Source organism: Eubalaena glacialis, chromosome 20, assembly GCF_028564815.1.
Source record: "Eubalaena glacialis isolate mEubGla1 chromosome 20, mEubGla1.1.hap2.+ XY, whole genome shotgun sequence".
Taxonomy (NCBI): domain Eukaryota; kingdom Metazoa; phylum Chordata; class Mammalia; order Artiodactyla; family Balaenidae; genus Eubalaena; species Eubalaena glacialis.
In genome coordinates, this window is record NC_083735.1 from 36,895,930 (window position 1) to 36,915,726 (window position 19,797).

At 42.5% G+C, this 19,797-nt stretch overlaps 1 protein-coding gene across 2 annotated transcripts; it reads right to left on the minus strand.

The window, feature by feature from the left end:
• Positions 1-5,728: 5,728 nt before the first annotated feature.
• LOC133081257 (small integral membrane protein 19-like) lies at positions 5,729-18,394 on the minus strand. Of its 2 annotated transcripts, XM_061177357.1 has the most exons (5): positions 18,224-18,394; positions 14,159-14,296; positions 12,507-12,631; positions 9,451-9,533; positions 5,729-7,210 (listed from the first exon to the last, which is right to left on the minus strand). In XM_061177357.1, the coding sequence occupies exons 2-5, from the start codon at positions 14,290-14,292 to the stop codon at positions 7,118-7,120; spliced, it is 435 nt and encodes a 144-aa protein (XP_061033340.1). In that variant the 5' UTR covers positions 14,293-14,296; positions 18,224-18,394; the 3' UTR covers positions 5,729-7,117. The 2 variants fall into 2 exon arrangements, with proteins under 2 accessions (XP_061033340.1, XP_061033341.1); XM_061177358.1 differs by lacking the exon at positions 9,451-9,533 and having other exon boundaries at positions 18,224-18,381.
• Between the last annotated feature and the right edge of the window lie 1,403 nt (positions 18,395-19,797).

Sequence of the window (19,797 nt, forward strand, 5' to 3'; positions counted from 1 at the left end):
GTGTATATGTTAATCCCAACCTACTAATTTATCCCCCCCTCCTTTCCCCTTTGGTAACCATAAATTTGTTTTCAATGTTTGTGAATCTGTCACTGTTTTGCAAATACGTTCATTTGTATCATTTTTTTAGATTCCACATATAAGTGACATATATATGTCTTTGTCTGACTTACTTCACTTAGTATGATAATCTCTAGATCCATTAGATTTTGCTTAAGAATTATAAATTGTGGGAGATGGTGACTTAAGTAAATTCAAAATGTGATGCTGTGGTAATCTACTAAACCTGAATGTAACAACAGAGAAATTAATTTGTAAAAACCTGCACCATGACTACTCTTTCAAACGAGGGAATTGGTCTGCTAAAGATTGTCTGAAATCAACCAGCAAATCTGTAGATTACCTGCAATCCCTTCACAGCCCCAGGCCAGCTTTGTTCCCTTTGGAATTCAAAGAGCTTTGCATTTGCTGGACTTTACTGTTAGGGTGAATGAGTTTAAGAAATCACAAACCAATTAAAATACTGGTGTAGCAAAATGAATTTGGAAAGGCAAATGTGTAACCACACACACACAAAAGGTTAATGTTTTGGGACTGTTTGCTTTTTTTGACTTTCCATGCGACCATTTTCATTGGTACGATGAACTGAGATTTAACTACCAATGTTTTTTGAAGAATAATTGTATATATATTTAAAATTGTAACACCTTAAAAATATATAGTATACTTACTGTGCTCTGGGATATTTTAAGGAAAATAAATCCATCCTTTTTTTTTGCTTTTGGGAGGGTATTAACATGATACAGCTCACATGGTGAAGAAGTGAGGTCTCCCGCCATCAGCATGTGAGGGAGCCACCTTGGAAGCAGCCCTTCCAGCCTTTGGCTGAAGGTGACCCCACCTGAAGGCTGACGTACTCACTGCTACCTCGAGAGACCCTGAGCCACCCAGAGACCCTGTTCTCAAATTCTTCAACTGTGAGAAAATAAATGTTTGTTATTGTAAGCCACTAAAAAAATAAAATAAAATAAACTACTATATGTTGTTGGAGTTTAATCACTGTCACAAAGTATACAGGACTTCTAGCAAGGGCTGCAAGGATGGTAGAAACACTATTACTCTCTTGCACTGGGAAAAAATAGAAAACTATTAAAACAGTTCCATAGGCCTGGCTGCCTTCTTGGATGATTTAATTAAGTGATTATTTGTTAAACACCTAGAATTTTTAAAGTATCCACTGTAGTGGATAAAGAAAAAACTTGACAGCAAACTATATGTTTGTCAGAAACTGCCTTTTTATATACCTGCCTTCGTACCTCTCTCTGTTTGCCCCTGGAGACATTTCTTCCCATTTAATCTTTACATTTCTCAGTATTGCAGAAGTTCAGGACTGGAAGAGTCAATCCCGTTGTTCTCTTTTCCTCATTTGTAAAATGGTAACCAAAAGCTCATCTCTCTTCCTACCTCACTGGGATGAGACAGAGTTGACTGTTTTAACAGATACAAAACTGTAGAATCACTCTCTTATTTAGGGATTCCAATGCATTTAATCATTTTGGTGGGGAAGAGGTGACATTCTGATTGCTAGAGTTTGAACTAAGATGATGGAGAAGGGCAGAATTGGATGTGGTAGCCAAATGAATATGTGGAGTTTAGTTAATTGCTTACACAATGATTTCAGAGGCCGTAAAGGCTCTCTTATGCCTAAAAATTAAACTTCTCTGTAATGCCTGAAAACTTCATTCCTTTCCAGCTGAAGGCTCTCTCTGTTAAAATGCAGAACAAACAAACACCCTGTTTTATCAGTCATTTATACTTTTGTGGAAGTGTGTTTTAGATTCTTTCTTGGAATAGATTTTGATAGACAGAAGGATATTGGATACTGTGTGAAGAAGTAGAGAAGAAAGAAGCATAATGTTGTCCAAGACACCTTCAGACACACTGCCTGTTTTTCAGTTTTGCCAATGATTGGTGTGACACAAAAAATAGATTCTGGTTGACTAAGAAATTGACTGACAAATACTTTTTCTATAACTTAAAAAAGGAATTTCAAGCTTATAGAAATGTTAAAATAGTACAAAACGTCCTATATACTCTTTATTCCCACTTGATAAGAGCCCTTACTTGCTCCATCATTGTCTTTCCCCAATTGGTCATTCATTATGCCTAGACTTTGCTTAGATTTGAGTTTCCAGCTGCTGTCACTTCTCTTTTTTTTTCCCCCAAAGAACTTCCTTTAGCATTTCTTTTACAGCAGATCTGCTGATGATAAAGCCTTTCAATTATCATTTACCTGAAAGTATTTCATTTATCTAAACATATTTGTAACAGCTACTTTAAAGTCCTTGTCTGATAATTCAACATCTGGGTCATCTTGGAGTCAGTTTACATTGACTGTTTTTTCTCTTGATGGACCACATTGTCCCATTTCTTCTCTTGACCGTGGATCACATTTTCCTGCTCTTCTCATTCCTATAATTTTTGATTGTATGTTGGGCATTGTGGATGATACAGTGTTAGAGACCCTAGATTCTTTTATCTTCTCTGAAAAGTGTTGAGTTTTGTTCTAGCAGGTAATTACTTTGGCAGGATTCAAATTGTATCTCCAGTGGTAGGCAACAGCTGAATACCCAGCTTAGTTCTTTCAGCCTTTCAGCTGTTTGTTTTCTGTCAGTCTCCTTAGGGTCTCTCATGTAGATTCGTAATTCAGGGATCAGCCAAGGACTTGGCAGAATTTACACGTATATTTTGGGGTGCCCCCTTCTGGGGTTCACTTCTTTCTGTGATGTTCCCCTCACTTTTCAGCCTAGAAGCTCGGAACACTGCCCCGTTCCTCAAACTAATTTCACTGTAGCTTTCTCCTTGAGTTCTAACTATTCTCAACGGGTGGACTAAGAAATACCTTCAGGCAAAAAACCCATATAAACACAAATCTCAGCCAGTGCCGTTCCTTCTTTCAAGCGTCATCTTCTTCCTGGTTTGTCTGCTTATGGTTTCCTTCAGATAGCTGTTTTTATGTTTTGTTCTGAACTCATTATCTGTAAAAGAGTTAGTCTGACACAATTATTCCTCCATTACCAGAAACAGAACCTACAAACACTTTTTAAAAATATAAAAAATAAACATCAATTCTGTAAATTGTTGCCAGTAAATTAATTATTTCAGCAACTACCTACCAAGTATTTACTTTGGGCTAGTTACCGTTCCAGTACTGGGCACTAGAAAGCATTTCAGACACAAGATTTATATTAGCTTGTAGTCAACTTAAATGGGCCTTTTTTTAAAACCTCAAGATAAAATGTTATTCAGAGACACTTGCAATCCCTTCCCCCAAAATGAATATAATAAACATACATTAACTTGTTATGTGATAAATACTTTACATTTATGTGGTGCATTTTTTTTTCTCAGATATCTGAGGCCAAAAGCATTTGCAGTTGAGTTTAATAACATCAATATTGGTTGCAGTTAAAAAGCCCCAACTTTCTTCAGCTAGCTTGCAATTTGTCAAAATATTTTTTTCATACAACTCCCTGGGATGGAGCCACTCTTTCGTAACAGTGAGACCTCTGTCATTTCTTGATTTGGAAGAGAAGAAAGAAACTTTGGAACTAGAAACATCAAAACTAAAAGACGTGAAGAGCACAGTGGTCCTTCAGTATCAAATTTGGTGCTGAACGGCTACCAATAACCCCAGACAGTGATTGGCTTCCCCTTTGACTTATCACCTTCCTACCTCGGGTGTGGAATGCTGCATAAATGGCTTTAGCTTTTCACTATATCTAAATAAAATAAAGGTCAGCATAGACTCCAGTGCTAAAGGTCACTCGTTTATTTTGGGGCGAGAGGTCCAGGATAGAAGAAAGACGACCTGCTGCTGGAAGTTTCCATGTTCTTCCACCTCCTTGGTTCTTGGCTTAATTCCTCATCCCCACTCTTAAATCCTCAGTCAAGACCTGTCTCGCCCAAAGAGACTGATAGGAGGCTGAAGAGGGACAAAAAGACAGGTGGGAAATGTTTCTTGCTTTGTAGTTTTGTGTGAGTCTGGCTCTGGATTTATTAGGGTGTCAAGTGGGAAATAGTTTAAGACTAAGCTCCAGTCCCTCTTCTATGAGCCTCACTATTTTGCATACAGGTTGGATATAAGCCAGGTGTCCTTTTTACTTCCGGTTCTCCAGCACCTATTCCTATTCTGATTCTGTCTTTAGAATCAAATAGCCTATAGAGGATGACATATGGCTAGCACAGAGTTTGTCCTCCATACCTGTGTGTTGAATGAATCACCTGGCTCCCTGTAATATGCTTTGGTCCCTTCTCTCTCTCTTTTATTAAAAAATAAATGTATTTATTTATTTATTTTTGGCTGTGTTGGGTCTTCGTTGCTGCGCGCGGGCTTTCTCTAGTTGTGGTGAGCAGGGGCTGCTCTTCATTGTGGTGCACGGGCTTCTCATTGCGGTGGCTTCTCTTGTTGCGGAGCACAGGCTCTAGGTGCGCGGGCTTCAGTAGTTGTGGCTCGCGGGCTCTAGAGCGCAGGCTCAGTAGTTGTGGCGCACAGGCTTAGTTGCTCCGCGGCATGTGGGATCTTCCCGGACCAGGGCTCGAACCCGTGTCCCCTGCATTGGCAGGTGGATTCTTAACCACTGTGCCATCGGGGAAGCCCCCTTCTCTCTTTAATTGTATTTTCTAAGATACATTTATTCTTTTTAAAAAGTTTTTATTTTATATTGGAGTATAGTTGATTTACAATGTTGTATTAGTTTCAGGTGTACAGCAAAGTGGTTCAGTTTTACATATACATATATCCATTCTTTTTCAGATTCTTTTCCCATATAGGTTACTACAGAATATTAAGTAGAGTTCCCTGTGTGATACACTAGGTCCTTGTTGGTTATCTATTTCATATATAGTAGTGTGTATATGTTAACCCCAAACTCCTAACTTATCCTTCCCCCACCCCTTTCCCCTTTGGTAACCGTAAGTTTCTTTTGTAAATAAGTTCACTTGTATCATTTTTTTAGATTCCACATATAAGTGATATATGAAATTTGTTGATTATTTTATATATAGTACTAAGATACATTTATTCTTAATATCTGAAATTATTTTTATTACCATTTTCTCTCTTATTTTTACTCAATACTTAAATATATTTCCGACGTTACAGCAATTTCACCCTAAACTCTGCATCTCGTTTTCTGATGAATCCTATCAGGAACTCCACCTGAAACGGTGTGGGGTCATTAGCAAGCATCTGTGCTCCTTGGAGCAGCGGGCTGGGCCCAGCTGTGCACCCAGGGAGGCTGCCCCTCCATGCTTACCGCGGAGCGTCTCATGCAGTAAGAGAGAAAAGAGGAAACAGAGAACACAAGTGTTCCTGACCTGTTTATTAGTCATGCCTTTTTTCTTCCAAAGAAAATAGTTCCATTGAACCCTTGGTGGATTCAGGGGCAGAAGCAGGACAATCAACTGGTGTCCCTTTGAAGTGTGGCTGCAGGGCATCCCCCGCTTTCCCAGCTCAGCTGTGGAAGCAGAGAGGAAACTTCAAAGGCGGACTTGCTGTTGATCCTGCTGGTGGAGGCGTGACTCCCATCAGCGGGCTTTAGAGAAGAAATGAGGAGGAATCTTCCTCTCTCACTTGCCAGAGTTCCACGCTCACCAAATGACCTGTCAGGTTTTAGTCGTGACTGTCTCTGTCTAGTGGATGCAAATAAAAAACCATCACAGTCCATTTCGTTGTGGTTGATATTTATTTAGGTACACCGTACAAATCAGCTGAGATAGCCAGTTTTCGTAATTTGTCCAGATTTGTGCCACACATCAGGGACAGCAGGTAAAGCGCTCCCGCTCCTGATTACATGAGAGCAAAGCAAAGTTTAAGAAGATTGTCCCCTTGCTGCTCTGCTATCCCCAGGCCATAACTGTAACTGTTTACAATCCTTCAGTCCGAGTATTCATTCTACATACGGGCGGTGCGTTCAAACTCATCTGTGAGTTAAGAAAGAATTATTCCATTTGGTCAACAATTCACCTTGTACAACATAATATATATATTTGAAAGATTTAAATTTTAAAAGTAAATGCAACTTCCCTGAAATGATTTTATTTGGTCTAAACCTTTTCATTTAAGATTTATATTCTTTGCTTCATAATTATAAAGGAAAAGGCAAAAATGCTTGAAATATTAACTCTAACTCTTATAGTTTTGATTCAAAAACGAATTTATGGACAGTTACATGGACAATTGAACTTCCCTGCCACTATCTCCAACCAGCTTTTATTTAAATAAATATGAAAAACTGGGCGAAAACATTTCAATGTACAGTACAAAAATGGTACAAGATATGAGAGTCTGCAGGGAAGCTTATGCTAAAAAAGCCTAAGAAACCATACAGTTACATTAAAGACTGATGGTCACATGACCCAAAAGCAAGCTGCTGACACCAGTCAGAGCTGCCCACGTAGGCCGCAGTGTAGCCCCAGCAGGGCTGAAAGAAGACTCTTCTGGTGGAAGAAACTCCTGGGAATACAATTAAGGGGAACAAACTCCAGTCACAGAAAACTTCTACAATTAACAGGGGGGTGCGTATCACAATTTCACAACGCAGAAAAGACAGTTTACTGTGCAAATTCTGAAGTAGCAAAGACGGTTAATTCGGTTAGAGGTAACAACAGCCGTAAGAACACACGTTAGTCCGTTATCCATATTATATTTATCCCAGAACACAGTCGAAGAGGAAGTTATTCCAATGATTAGATTTTTATTTTTTAAGTTGGCAAAAAAGTTCCAAAGTGGCATCAGCTCCAGACTCTTGCTTCCAAAGATGTGTTTTTATTTCCTGATTGTATCCTGAAGGGATCAAAGTCTTCACAAGGTAAAGTCACCGTCTCTGGTGATAGTCTATCTTCCTAAGTACGTGCAGACTCTCTGTGTTCAGGCCTTTTGAGGAATTTCTAATTTGTGGAACAAATGATTTGGAGATGAGGTTTCAAAAAGTGAAACAAAACACCAAAAACTTGGGGAAAAGTCACAAATAAAATGATTTTATGGAGACAGAAGTTTTAAAAAAATGCTGCTCGTGATTTAGCAGCGTGAGGAGACTGCACTCTTGAACAACAATCATTTCTGCGGCTCATCTTCTGAGATTTCATTCCAATGAGAGCTGTACACTGTCAGCTTGGCTCTGTGGCTGCTGATAATCATACTTTCTGGCTATTGAAAAACAAACAAAACAATAAGCAAGAAAAAAGGAGATATGATTAATAAAATCGCAAAATAATTATGAGCTCACATCATTAAATCACAGTCAAGTCATGATTCTCAGTAAAGAATTAGCTTAGAATTAAACAATTTTTTATTCATTAGAGGAAATTTATTATACTTCATGATCCTCTAATTTCTCAGCAGTGCTGATATCCATTTTTGGATGTTTATTATTATTGTTTTGTACATCATGATTATTCAGAGCATTGAAATATAGGGTAAACACTAATTAAGCTACTAAACTTAAATTAACATTTTGTAATGTCCTTCTTTCTCATTCTGCATCTCCACCTCAAGATAAGTTAATAATAGTGCTTTTGTCCACATCGTAAGGAATTTGACTATATTTTAAATGACAAGTCTAAGAGATTTACTGAACATTGTCAGTAATATAAACTAGAAGAAAAAACAGCCTTGCAATTCTGTGTTCTTTTTGTGCTTCTGAGAAATATTTATTGAAGGTCTTAACCTGAAACTAGAGACAGTGCAGGGCTAAAGTCTTTGCAAATGTCATTCACTGCTTGGCTTTCAAACTTTCAGTCTCTTCATTAAGTTTTTACCAGCCAAGGAAGAAATACTATTTGTTTATATACTCAGGGTGGATCCAGATTATTGTGGCCGAAAGCTTTACAATTTTGAGAGTCCTCTTTAAGGAAAAGAATTTTGTTTGCTATTTCCTTTTGAACCTCCAGACTAAGTCAGGACTAGATATGCCATCAGCACTAAGAATGATGCAATGTGATGGGACTCTTTATTTTTATTTCTTTATTTTTTAAATAAATAAATAAATTTATTTATTTATTTATGACTGCATTGGGTCTTCGTTGTTGGGTCTTAGTTGCTGGGCGCGGGCTTTCTCTAGTTGTGGTGAGCGGGGGCTACTCTTTGTTGCGATGCGCGGCCTTTTCACCGCGGTGGCTTCTCCTGTTGCAGAGCTTGGGCTCTAGGCGCGCGGCTTCAGAAGTTGTGGCACGTGGGCTCAGTAGTTGTGGCTCACAGGCTCTAGAGCGCAGGCTCAGTAGTTGCGGCGCACGGGCTTAGCTGCTCCGCGGCATGTGGGATCTTCCCAGACTAGAGCTCAAACCCGTGTCCCCTGCATTGGCAGGTGGATTCTTAACCACTGTGTCACGAGGGAAGTCCCTGCGATGGAACTCTTTAAATGTGCAAATACTCACTATTTACAAGTACAATGGCTTCCAAAGATGTCCACATCCTAATCCCCATAATCTGTGAATATGTTACCTTCTGGGGCAGAAGGGACTTTAAAGATGTGTTTAAGGTAAGGACCTTGAGAAGGGGGATTACCCTGGATTATCTGGCCCAACCTGATCACAGGGGCCCTGAAAATCAGAGAACCTTTCCTGGCAGAGTTCAGAGAGAGAAGGAGCTATAAAAATGGAAGAATGATCAGAAAGATGCCGTGCTACTGGCTTTGAGGATGGGGGAATGAAGCCACAAAGCAAGCAACACGGGTGGCTTCTAGAAGCTGGAAAAGGCAAAGAAACAGCTTCTCCTTTAGAGCATCCAGAAAGAAACAGAACTCTGCCGACACCTTGATTTTAGCCAGTGAATCTGCTGTAGGACTTTTAATCTCTAATTGTAAGATCTGTGTTGTGTTAAGCCACTGAATCTGTGGTAATACAGCAGCAACAGGAAACTAACATGCCTTACAAACACAGGTGTTCTGATAAATTTCATTTTATGCCATTCTCATCAAAGAAGAAAAACAGCTGTACACTGGCTTTATAATTGTGTATGCTATACTACTGAATATTTTTTGATAGGATCTAACTTCTGGTTTTTGTTTGTTTGTTTTTTGTATTTGGCTGTGCCGCCAGGCATGTGGGATCTTAGTTCCCTGATCAGGGATCGAACCCGGGCCTCTGCAGTGAAAACACCGAATCCTAACCACTAGGCAACCAGGGAACTCCCACAAACTTCTGTTTTGACTAGGCATCAATGAAAACCTAACTCTTTATTTATAATTTTCTATACAGAGCTTCTGGTTCCCTGTTTTTGTTTTTTAAATACTTAAATTTTCTTAAGGATATTTTTTTTTGAGGTGAAATAGAAAAACATACAACTTGCCATGTTAACCGTTTTTACGTGTACAGTTCAGGGACATTAACTGCATTCACACTGTTGTGCTGCCACCACCAGCACCCTTCTTTTGATCACCCCACACTGACCTCTGTCCTCGTGACACAGTAACTCCCCACTCCTTCCTCTCCCACTCCTGGTGACGATTCTGCTTTCTGTCTCTGTGAATTTGCTACACAGAAGAGAAATCACACAATATTTGTTCTTTTGTGACTGGCTTCTTTCACTTCACAATAAAAATAATTACGAAGCATAATGTCTTCAAGGTGCATCCGTGTTGTAGCATGTGTCAGAATTTCCTTCCTCTTGGGATTTCCCTGGTGGCGCAGTGGTTAAGAATCCGCCTGCCAGTGAAGGGGACATGGGTTCGAGCTCTGGTCCGGGAAGATCCCACATGCCGTGGAGCAACTAAGCCCATGCGCCACAACTACTGAGCCTGCGCTCTAGAGCCCACGAGCCACAACTACTGAGCCCACGTGCTGCAACTACTGAGCCCGTGCTCCACAACAAGAGAAGCCACCGCAATGAGAAGCCCGTGCACCGCAACGAAGAGTAGCCCCCGCTCACTGCAACTAGAGAAAGCCCGCGTGCAGCAAAGAAGACTCAATGCAGCCAAAAAAAAAAAAAGAAGAATTTCCTTCCTCTTAAAGGCTAATAACATCCTATGCACGTATAGACCACATTCTGTGGATCCATCAGTAAAGGACACTTGGGTTGTTTCCATCTTTTGGCTACTGTGAATAATGCTGCTCTGTTACATTCAGTTTTACTTCTTATTCTGAACTAGTAACACATGAATGCAAAAGGGACAAAAGAGGAAACAGGGAAGGTGTACCTTCCTCCCACCTGATTAGTCCTGCAGCTCCTTTCCCCAAAGGAATTGCTGTTACTACTTCTCAGGATAAAATTTATGCTGAAGAAGTTTCTAGAGGTTCTACTTGTGTAAAAAATATATATATGTTTTTTCTACTTTTTACCTGAAATTCCACTCCACCCGAGACATATACCAGTAACATCTTGCTGATCACTCTTTCTTGCTTCTTTTTATGCGTGCGCGCAAACACACAGACATCTTTCTTTTAAAAATATCCAATCTTTTCCCTCGAGTCCCACAGTGTTCCCATCAAGGTAATGAATGTTAATAATCTGATGTGTATCTTTCCAAGCCTTCCTCCAGGCTTGTGTAATTATACAGAACATTTTTAGAAACAACCCAATCAAAAAATGGGCAGATGACTAAAATAGACATTTCTCCAAAGAAGACATACAGGCATGTGAAAAGATGCTCAACATTGTTATTTATTAGAGAAATGCAAATCAAAACTACAATGAGGTATCACCTCACACCGGTTAGAATCACCATCATCAAAAAGTCTATAAATAATAAATGCTGGAGAGGGTGTGGAGAAAAGGGAACCCTCCTACACTGTTGGTGGGAAGGTAAATTGATACAGCCACTATGGAAAACAGTATGGAAGTTCCTTAAAAAATTAAAAATAGAGTTACCATATGATCCAGCAATCCCACTCCTGGGCATATATCCAGAGAAAACTATAATTTGAAAAGATACATGCACCCCAATGTTCATTACAGTGCTGTTTACAATAGCCAAGACATGGAAGCAATCTAAATGTCCATATACAGATGACTGGATAAAGACGATGTGGTATATATATATATATATACACAATGAACTATTACTCAGCCATAAGAAAGAATGAAATAATGCCATTTGCAGCAACATGGATGGACCTAGAGATCATTATACTAAGTGAAGTAAGTAAGACAGAGAAAGACAAATATCATATGATATCACTTACATGTGAAATCTTAAAAAAAAAAAGATACAAATGAACTTATTTGCAAAACAGAAATAGACCCACAGACATAGAGGACAGACTCCTGGCTGCCAAAGGGGAAAGGAGTTGGGGGAGGATGAATTGGGAGGTTGGGATTAACATATGCGTACTACTGTATATAAAGTGGATCATCAAGAAGGACCTACTGTATAGCACGGGGAACCATACTCAATATTTTGTGGTGACCTATAGGGAAAAGAATCTGAAAAAGAACATATATATATATATATATATATATATATATATATATATATATATAGCTGAATCACTGTGTTGTATACCTGAAACTAATACAACATTGTAAATCAACTATACTTCAATTAAAAGAAAATTCTATAGAACATTTTTATTACACGTAGATGGGGATGTTTTGGTCATTTGATTTTAAAGGAGCAGTACCCTAGCATATATATAATTACATCTTGCCTTTTCTCATTTAATGATACACCATGGAAACCACACCTCATTTTTTTAAATGGTGGCATCAAAGGCTGTGGCTTGGATGTACAATTCATCCTGGCTCCATGCTCTTTAACCTTTGTTTCTTCTCCACCACTTACTCACAGGGTTTAATACCACAGGACATGTTAATAACCTCTGGCCTGGAAGCCGTTCCTATACTGCTATGGCTGCAGCACATAGTAATTTAATTGTAATACAAGTGACTGCAAACTCTATAAACACAAAATTTCAAACCTAAACTAAAGTAGGTTCAACTCAACGTCCCCTCAGCCAGATCCCCAAAATGCTCTTGGCCACCTCAACGCCACTGCACACGAGGGAAGTGCAAAGGAGGGAAATTAGAGAAGGATGAGACAGCGGCCTCACCGATTGTTAAGGCATCTAATTTCTGCCAAATTTTCAAAACGTGAAACACGTTGCTAGGGCTCTTCTCAGGGTCTTGGAAGGGCCCCAAATGAGTGAAGTGTCCTGAAACACTACCTTCATGCGAACCGGGTTTGCTGATCCTGTGTTGAGCATCTAAAAAAGGCCCTACGTTTTCATTACCAGCTATTTCTTTCTTAAAATTAAAAAAAAATTTTTTAAATTGAAGTATAGTTGATTTACAATGTTGTGTTAGTTTCTGGTGTACAGCAAAGTGATTCAGATATACATACATATATTCTTTTCCATATTCTTTTCCATTATGGTTTATTACAGGATATTGAATATAGTTCCCTGTGTCATTATCAGCTATTTCTGACAACCTTTGCCAATGAGACTCAACCCCAAAGAGTTTATTTTAAATATGCTTATGTATGTAATTAAGCACAGAATATACTTACAAATGGAGTACATTTCCAGTTGCTGTCTTAAACGAATTTTGCTTATTGTGTCATAAAAGTTGGGCTCTGACAGAGTGTCGGTTGGAGGTGGCACACTGAATATCCTCATAATTTTCCTTTTATTTCTAAAACACAAAACCAATGCAGAAAATGGATTTGTATTCATAGCTGTAGGACTGTAACATTCACACGATCGTAGTAACCAGAAGCTGCATTAAAAGGACGTTAAGTGGCCATGAGTCCATCTTCTATTTTGTTCCCGTGAGATGCTTCCTGGGCTCAAGTATTCTTTCTTTCACTAGAAGTATGAAGCTGTACATGTACAGTCATAGGGTTATAAGAAAGAAAAGGCAGTAGCTGAACACGCCCACTTCATACAACAAAGTGTCTCCCCTCAATCCCCGCAAAAGAGCCCTGTTGTACGGAAAAATGCTCAGACAAAAAAAGTATGATTTTTTTTTTCCCTCCCTCTCATGTCATGCAAATAAAGCTAAGTTATTGCAGGCAGAGAATAAACAGAATGTGAGCAGACCTTAATTTTGAAAAACAATGAATAAACGATTTCTTAAATAGAGTAGCATGGTCTTAGTGGGTCATCTAGTTAAAATTAACAACAGCCTGTCTCTGCCTTTAAAACAGTGGGGTGGGGAGGAGACGGTGGCTATTTTTAGGGGAAGGCTGTTACCTGCCAGTGGCTCCCCCATGCTCTGTGGAGGCCTCCTCTCGCCTCCTGCCCCCCGCCCCACCCGCTCCCCCGAGGGTCCAGGCGGCCAGTGGGCCAGCGGCTCAGGGGTCTCAGGGTCGGGAAGGGCGAGCCTGCAGGTCCCGTGGCAAGTGTGGGTCTGAACTGTTCCCTGGGCCGAGCATCAATTATTCTTGGTTGACTAATTATCCTGAACTGTCTAATGCCTTTGACCTTGGTAGAGGACGCCACGAAGCACCTGGCTACGGGCAGAAGCAGCTCAATCCAACTACTGCTGTTTTTCCTCTTCAAAGCACGCCCCTCACCGTGCATTCTTTTTAACTTGTACTTGAAGGAAAGGAGCCAGGGAGCGTGGAAAAGAACAGTTGAATTACGCTACAGCATCTGGAATCACAGCAAGAAGTATTTATTGAGGATTTACACCATGTGGCACATCGCGGACACAAAGGTTAAATAGAAGTCCTCGTTCTCAGGGGACTGAGTTTTGGGGGATGGACAGACAAGTAATTGGATCATACCAATATTATGCACAAGAAACAGAAGGGAGGGCTTGAAATGTGCGAAGACAGAATTGCTGAACACATAGGAGTTAGAGTTTGTGCGTTTCAGGGACATTGGCCCCAAATACGTGCTCATCCAAGGGTGACAGTGAAGCTGGCTGAATGAGAAAACTGAGCTGTGCCAGAAATGATAGAATAGGAGTATAGAGCAGCTGGTCTGGGTGCCAAGAGCTGCACTTAAATCCCCATCTCTCAGAGCAACTGGGTTTTCCAAGCCAAATCCTGGTGTCCAGTATGTGAGGGCTGACCCGACTAGACAGTGATTTCATAGCAGGAACAAAAATGCTGATGAAATTATTTTTGTGCATTTAACTTAGATCAAACAAACAAACCTGCAAAACTTATAAATGCCCAGGTTCTTATCAACCCTGAGAATCTAAAGCCTTTACCTCTTCACATACATGAAGAGCCCAAAGCTGACAAGGATCACTACCAGGTACACGTTGGTGGCTTCATTCCAGGCCTCGTGAACGCTGTAATCGATGGAGCCCTCGTCACCCATCACTCCGTAACCGCCAGGCATGGGACTGTAAGGCAGCAAAGAGGGCAGGGTTTCTTTCAGTTAGTGATGGTGTGATGGCTGGACAAGGGCTGGCAAACAAGAGGGCCTGCTGGCCAGCTCCAGCCCCCTGCCTGTCTTTGTATGGCCCAGGAGCCAAGAATGGTTTTACATGTCTAAACGGATACATTTTAAATGGAGCATCTTCCATTTTTGCCTCACAGCCCTCAAAGCCTAAAATGTTTACCATCTGGCCCGTTAAGAAAATGTTGGCCAACCCTGGTCTAGATCACTAAGACATGGAACACATTTTCGCCTATTTCTGACTTTGAAACACCACAGCTCCTACATAAAGGTTCAAACTCGGGATTAAAAAATCATATTTCTAAAAGGATATGGGTTGAAATGTCACTGCACGGTTTCCAAACTGTAACTATCACCCAGATGAAAGCAACTGAATGCTTAAAACAGAGGTCCACACAACTGGCTGGGATGCTAAGAGAGAAGGACAGCGTTAGACTCGTGACAGCAGTCTGGATGAGATGCGCCAGCCAGGACCGCGCTCTTCCACAGGCCCCTGACACACCTGGAAAACGAAAATGTCTGCAGTTTTATCTAGTTTTGGCCTCCTGGCCCACTGTGGAAGCTATGGGATAAAAAGTTACTTTTAGCTATTTACACAGCTGTGACTTCTATTCAAGGAAATGCATTCTTTGGACATTCCCACAGAAAATGAATGGTAACAGCAAGTGTATCAAGTAGCAAGGGACAGCTACTGGTTTCTTATCTGCATTTGGGAAGTTCATTGAATTTTTCCTTAAAGAGAAAGTTCTGCTCTTGTAAGTCTAAGTAAAATGACCTAATATGTGAAAGAAATTCAGAAGTGTTGTTTTAGATACTCTATCAAAAGGAGAAACACTGAACAAATGACAGGTGATAACTGTACTGTAGTTTCTACTAAGATAGTCATTTTCTAATACCAAGGAAAAAAAGTACCTGGAATGTCCAAGAAATTGTTTTGCAACTTTCTCTAGACATCCTACAACAGTGAAGGCATTGCAGAAATTCCTCCACTGAAATATCTTGCAATCTGTCCTGTGAGCCTCCAAAATGTTTTTTTTTTTTTTTTTAAAGGAGAGTGATGGTCTTTTTCTTTTTGTTTTTTAAATATTTATTTATTTAGTTGGTTGCACTGGGTCTTACTTGCGGCAGGTGGGCTCCTTAGTTGCCTCTCCAGGGCTCATTAGTTGCGGCTCGCCAGCTCCTTAGCTGTGGCGTGTGAACTCTTAGTTGCAGCATGCAACGTGGGATCTAGTTCTCTGACCAGGGATTGAACCCAGGCCCCCTGCACTGGGAGCACGGAGTCTTATCCACTGTGCCACCAGGGAAGTCCCCAAAATGGTCCTTAGTGTAGATTTGGCTCAGTAAGTTAATAAGTGTACATTAAGGGCAGAGTCTGTTTTCTTTCTTACAGTTTGCCTCTGCATAAAATGAATGAAATTTCCTTGGGGTCTGCTCCCAGGCCAGGTGGCATGTTGGCCCCGTTCAGGCACCTGAAGTCTCTGTCAGACGTTTGCGGACAGACTGTATTAAAGTGAGTATCGTGAATGGCCACTTAACTTAAATTCTAGACATTGAGGGCAAGAGTCATTCCTCTGAAACATCTATTGGTGTCTGATGAGCATTAAGATTGGTCTTTTAAAAATTAGCCAGAGAATAATAAAAACAGAACTTAAAACTTTATAGATGCAAGATCTAAATATTATTAAATCATTAAACATACCCAATTCCTAGATATTAAAGATTGGCTATGGATTTTTTTTTTTTTAAGAGAGTGGGAGGCGCAGGAGGATTTGGCATTATTCAGAGTTTCAATTCTTATTCCTTAAAATTGAACTCCAGAGTTTCTCTGGATGTAACATTATTCATAGTAAGTAATCAGCCTACCTTAGGAATGGAAACTTTTGGAACATCAGAGACTATAATTGTCTTTACAATGGAATCTAGAATTTTTTTCTAGATTTTCATTGGTGCCAAAACAAAATAACGATGACTGTTTTTGGCCATAAGAGATGACTTCAGAGGTCTGATTTGAGGTGCTGCGGAAGGGCCGGCACGGCCATGCAGTGACGGTGGCAGGTTTCAGGATTGGGCGTTACTAACAAATTGGAGAAGAAACGGGGAGCAGACTTAACAATGGCTACTGAAACATTTTGCAGGTGCCCTTTATCTGACACACTATGCAAGTGTTTCCTACCTGTTTCCTAACACCTGACTGGATCTGAGCCAGGTGAATTTCTTGCTTCAGTGTTCCACAAAATTCTGTTCATGTGCCACTCAATAAATGGTGTATTCCTACAGAGCTGTCTTCCTCCTCCTACAAATATGCCAGTTTTTCATTATACTTAGAGAAGGATTCTGAAATTCTGCTGACCAAGAATGGTGAAATCTTACTGTGAATTATACAACTTGATTGGTACCCAATGACACTACTGTTCTGGGGACACGCACTTGAGTTATTTTTAGTAGTACAGTTGTGAAAGACTTGTACCGAGGGTAGGCCTTTCCTGCTTGGTCCTCCATCATGACCAATGGCATGCCTTTGTAAGACTGCCAGGAATAAGGAATGGTCCTGTACAAAGTCACAGTACAGACCACGGCTCCCATGTGGCCTGAACTATGACCGGTGCCCTCCCAGCTCGCCACAGTCTAACCAAGTGTACACACACACACCTGCTGAGCGGCTACTGCACACCTCACAGCCTCCCTCTAAGTCTAAAGCACCCAGGGGCGTTACAGTGGTTCGTTCCTGGCAAGTTAATGGATGTTTCAGCAAGACCATCATGTGCTTGGATTGTCATTCAAGGCTTTTCTGAGAAAACTGCACCTTTTTCACATATTTTTCCTGTAAATTAGTGCTTGAACTATTTCAGTAAGGAGTTGCTAGGATGAGCTGAACGTAACTATCCAGAGATAAAGTTGGCAAAATGTGACAACTGGGGCTTGATTCAGTTTGACAAACTTTTAAGTAGAGAACTAGTACTCTTCTTGGGATCAAGCGGCTGTATCATTAAGTTTTAAAATTTTTCCCGTATTTGGGGTTCCCGATGCCATGTCTAGGTGGTTCCGTTTTGAGGATCACTTGTCATCATGTCTTGAATGTTATCCAGTTCGTCTCTCACTTAGAGCTTTGCTATTTTGAAACAAGTTCAGATTGGAGTCACTCATACAGGTCTACGAGCTCCTTACAACACAACCCATCGCATCAATATGGTTTTCCCTCAGTCCTCTGAAACGCTAAAGGCTTGGGTTGCTGAAGCGGGAGGGTACAAGGTCACAGGGCTTCAACCAGCAAGACGAAGGCAATTAACATCTGAGGGGCCTGTGCTGGGCAGTCCACATATGCATTTCATTGTCACCATCACCCTGCTGGGAGGCACGAAAGCTCCACCTGGCAGACGACGCGGGGTGGGGGGCTGGGTACACAACTCGCCCAAAACCACCCAGGCTAGCGAGTCGCACGCTGGACTCCCAAACGTGGGCGCTTCCGGCCCTGCCCACACTCGTGAGACCTGCCAGTCCCGGAAAGAGGAGCAGTCTAGCGGGCAGACAATGTAACCCCCACCCCGGCAGGCGGCGGGGGCCGGAGCCGCCAAGGCTCGGCCGCCCCGGGCTGCGCGCGGTGCGATCCTGAAGCGCGCCCGCTCCACCCCCCATCCCCCCCATCCTCCCCATCTCCCCCATCCCCCCATCCCGGGTGCCCTGCGCTGCGCAGGCGGCGGCTTCCCCCTTTCGATCCGCGATTCTGGAGCTGCGGGCCTCACTGTTCCCTCCGGCCTGGGGCGCGGCGGCAGAGGAGCTGGGACGGCCGGGCGCGGGGCTGGGGGCGCCCTCGGGCTCCCTCCCCTTCCTCTCACCCTCCCCGCGCATGGAGGGGCGGGGCAGGGCCACTCACGCCGCTCGCTCTGCAGGCGGCACGCGGCCCGGCTGCTCCGCTCGGCGCTCTTTCCCACGCAGTCGCGGCCGGACGTGAGGAGCCGGTTACCGCACGGACCGGACGACCTCTGCTTCGTCATTTCCTGCCGGCCCGGCGGCTTCCGGATGGAACGAGGAGCCAGGTCTTTCCCCCCCCCCCCCCGCCCCCCTCTCAGTGTGCGAACCGCAGGGACGCCGCGACGGCCCCGGTGCCGCCCCCCGGGCGCGTGAGTGCAGCCCGGCTCCCTTCCCCGGCCTCGCGGCGCGGCGCTGGCCCCGCCCCCGGCCCCTCCCCGCGACCCCGGGCGGCGACCCCGGCGGTGGGTCCGGCCGCCCCCGCCTGGAGTCCACGTGGGTCTGGCCGCGCCGCGTCCGAGCGCGCGGGGAGAGGGGACGGGTCCTCCCGAGAGCGCGAGCAGCTTCCAGCCCCACCTCGGCGCGCCCGGGCGCCGTCTCGGCGTGGGAGGTGGGAGTGTGCATTGGCCCCGGGTCGAGATTAAGCTGGAAACGCGAAGATTTTCCTTTTTCGTAATGAGGGCTGCCGCAGACCGGCTGCAGAAAGCTGATAGTTCTGGCGGTGAGGGGTAAGGAACTGAAAAGCACCAGTATGGGATCAGAAGAGCCAAGACAACTGATGGTTGCAAGGCAAGTTTATTCAAAGAGCATAATCATATATATAGGTTAGTTAAGGAACAGAAAGAAGGCAATAAATTAGTAAACCTTGTTTTCCACATAATCCTGTTGCCACCTGTCTATGCGTCAGCATGCTTTATGGGCCATTCTTTGGAGATACAGACTTTCCCCTTAGGGCAGCACGTCCTTCTTCTGGGGAACAACCAGGGGCTCTTTAGATCCAGAGCAGGCTCCTGGAACGAAACTGGCCTCCAGCCATTTCCTTTTTTACGCTCAAAACCACAGAGTCAGGAGTGCATACCTAGAAAGAGACAAGCAGTTCTCCGGAAAGCACAAAGCTGATTAAGCTTACAGCTTGGGGGCTACCACATTTCCCCCTTTTTTATTATTTTTTAAAGCTTGATAATGTAGCTTTAAGCCATGAACATCCTGACGCAAGACAGCAAGGCGCCCTGTTACAAATCTGATAATACAGGGCAATAAACTAATTACCAGTAAAAGTAGCACACCAATTGATATCAGGCCCGAGAGCCCTCCGTGAATCCATTGCATCGGATTTAACCATTATAGTTGATCTAATAGTCCTTGAATCAAATTTTGGGGTCCATCTTCGTCCAGGTGGGCCTCTTGAATGGCTTGTATTTTGGCATTTAACTTTTGAATATCAAGGCTAATGTGTCCATCAGTCTATACACTTAATATATGCATTTTAACCTTCTCCCAATCCCATTGTGAATCGTTATATAGATGTTGAGTTACACAGATCCAAGTATATTTAGCATGACAAATCAAACGCATTTTCAATTTTAAAGCCATAACTTGATTTCCTATTCCGTCGCCGCATTCTCCTCATCCGTCGGGGGAACCGGTTGGACTGCGCTGCGTCCGATTGCGAGAGCCTCAGGCGACGCATTCTTCGAG

Bases quoted from the DNA above. Each gene is read 5' to 3' on its own strand.
- LOC133081257 (XM_061177357.1), bottom strand. From the start codon at position 14,292: ATGCCTGGCGGTTACGGAGTGATGGGTGACGAGGGCTCCATCGATTAC. The intron at 9,534-12,506 runs GTAAGTATATTC...TCTTCTGTGTAG, and splicing joins ACTGGAAATGTACTCCATTT to CAAATTCACAGAGACAGAAA. The intron at 7,211-9,450 runs GTCAGTGTGGGG...GTTTTTCAATAG, and splicing joins ACTGTGTCACGAGGACAGAG to CCAGAAAGTATGATTATCAG.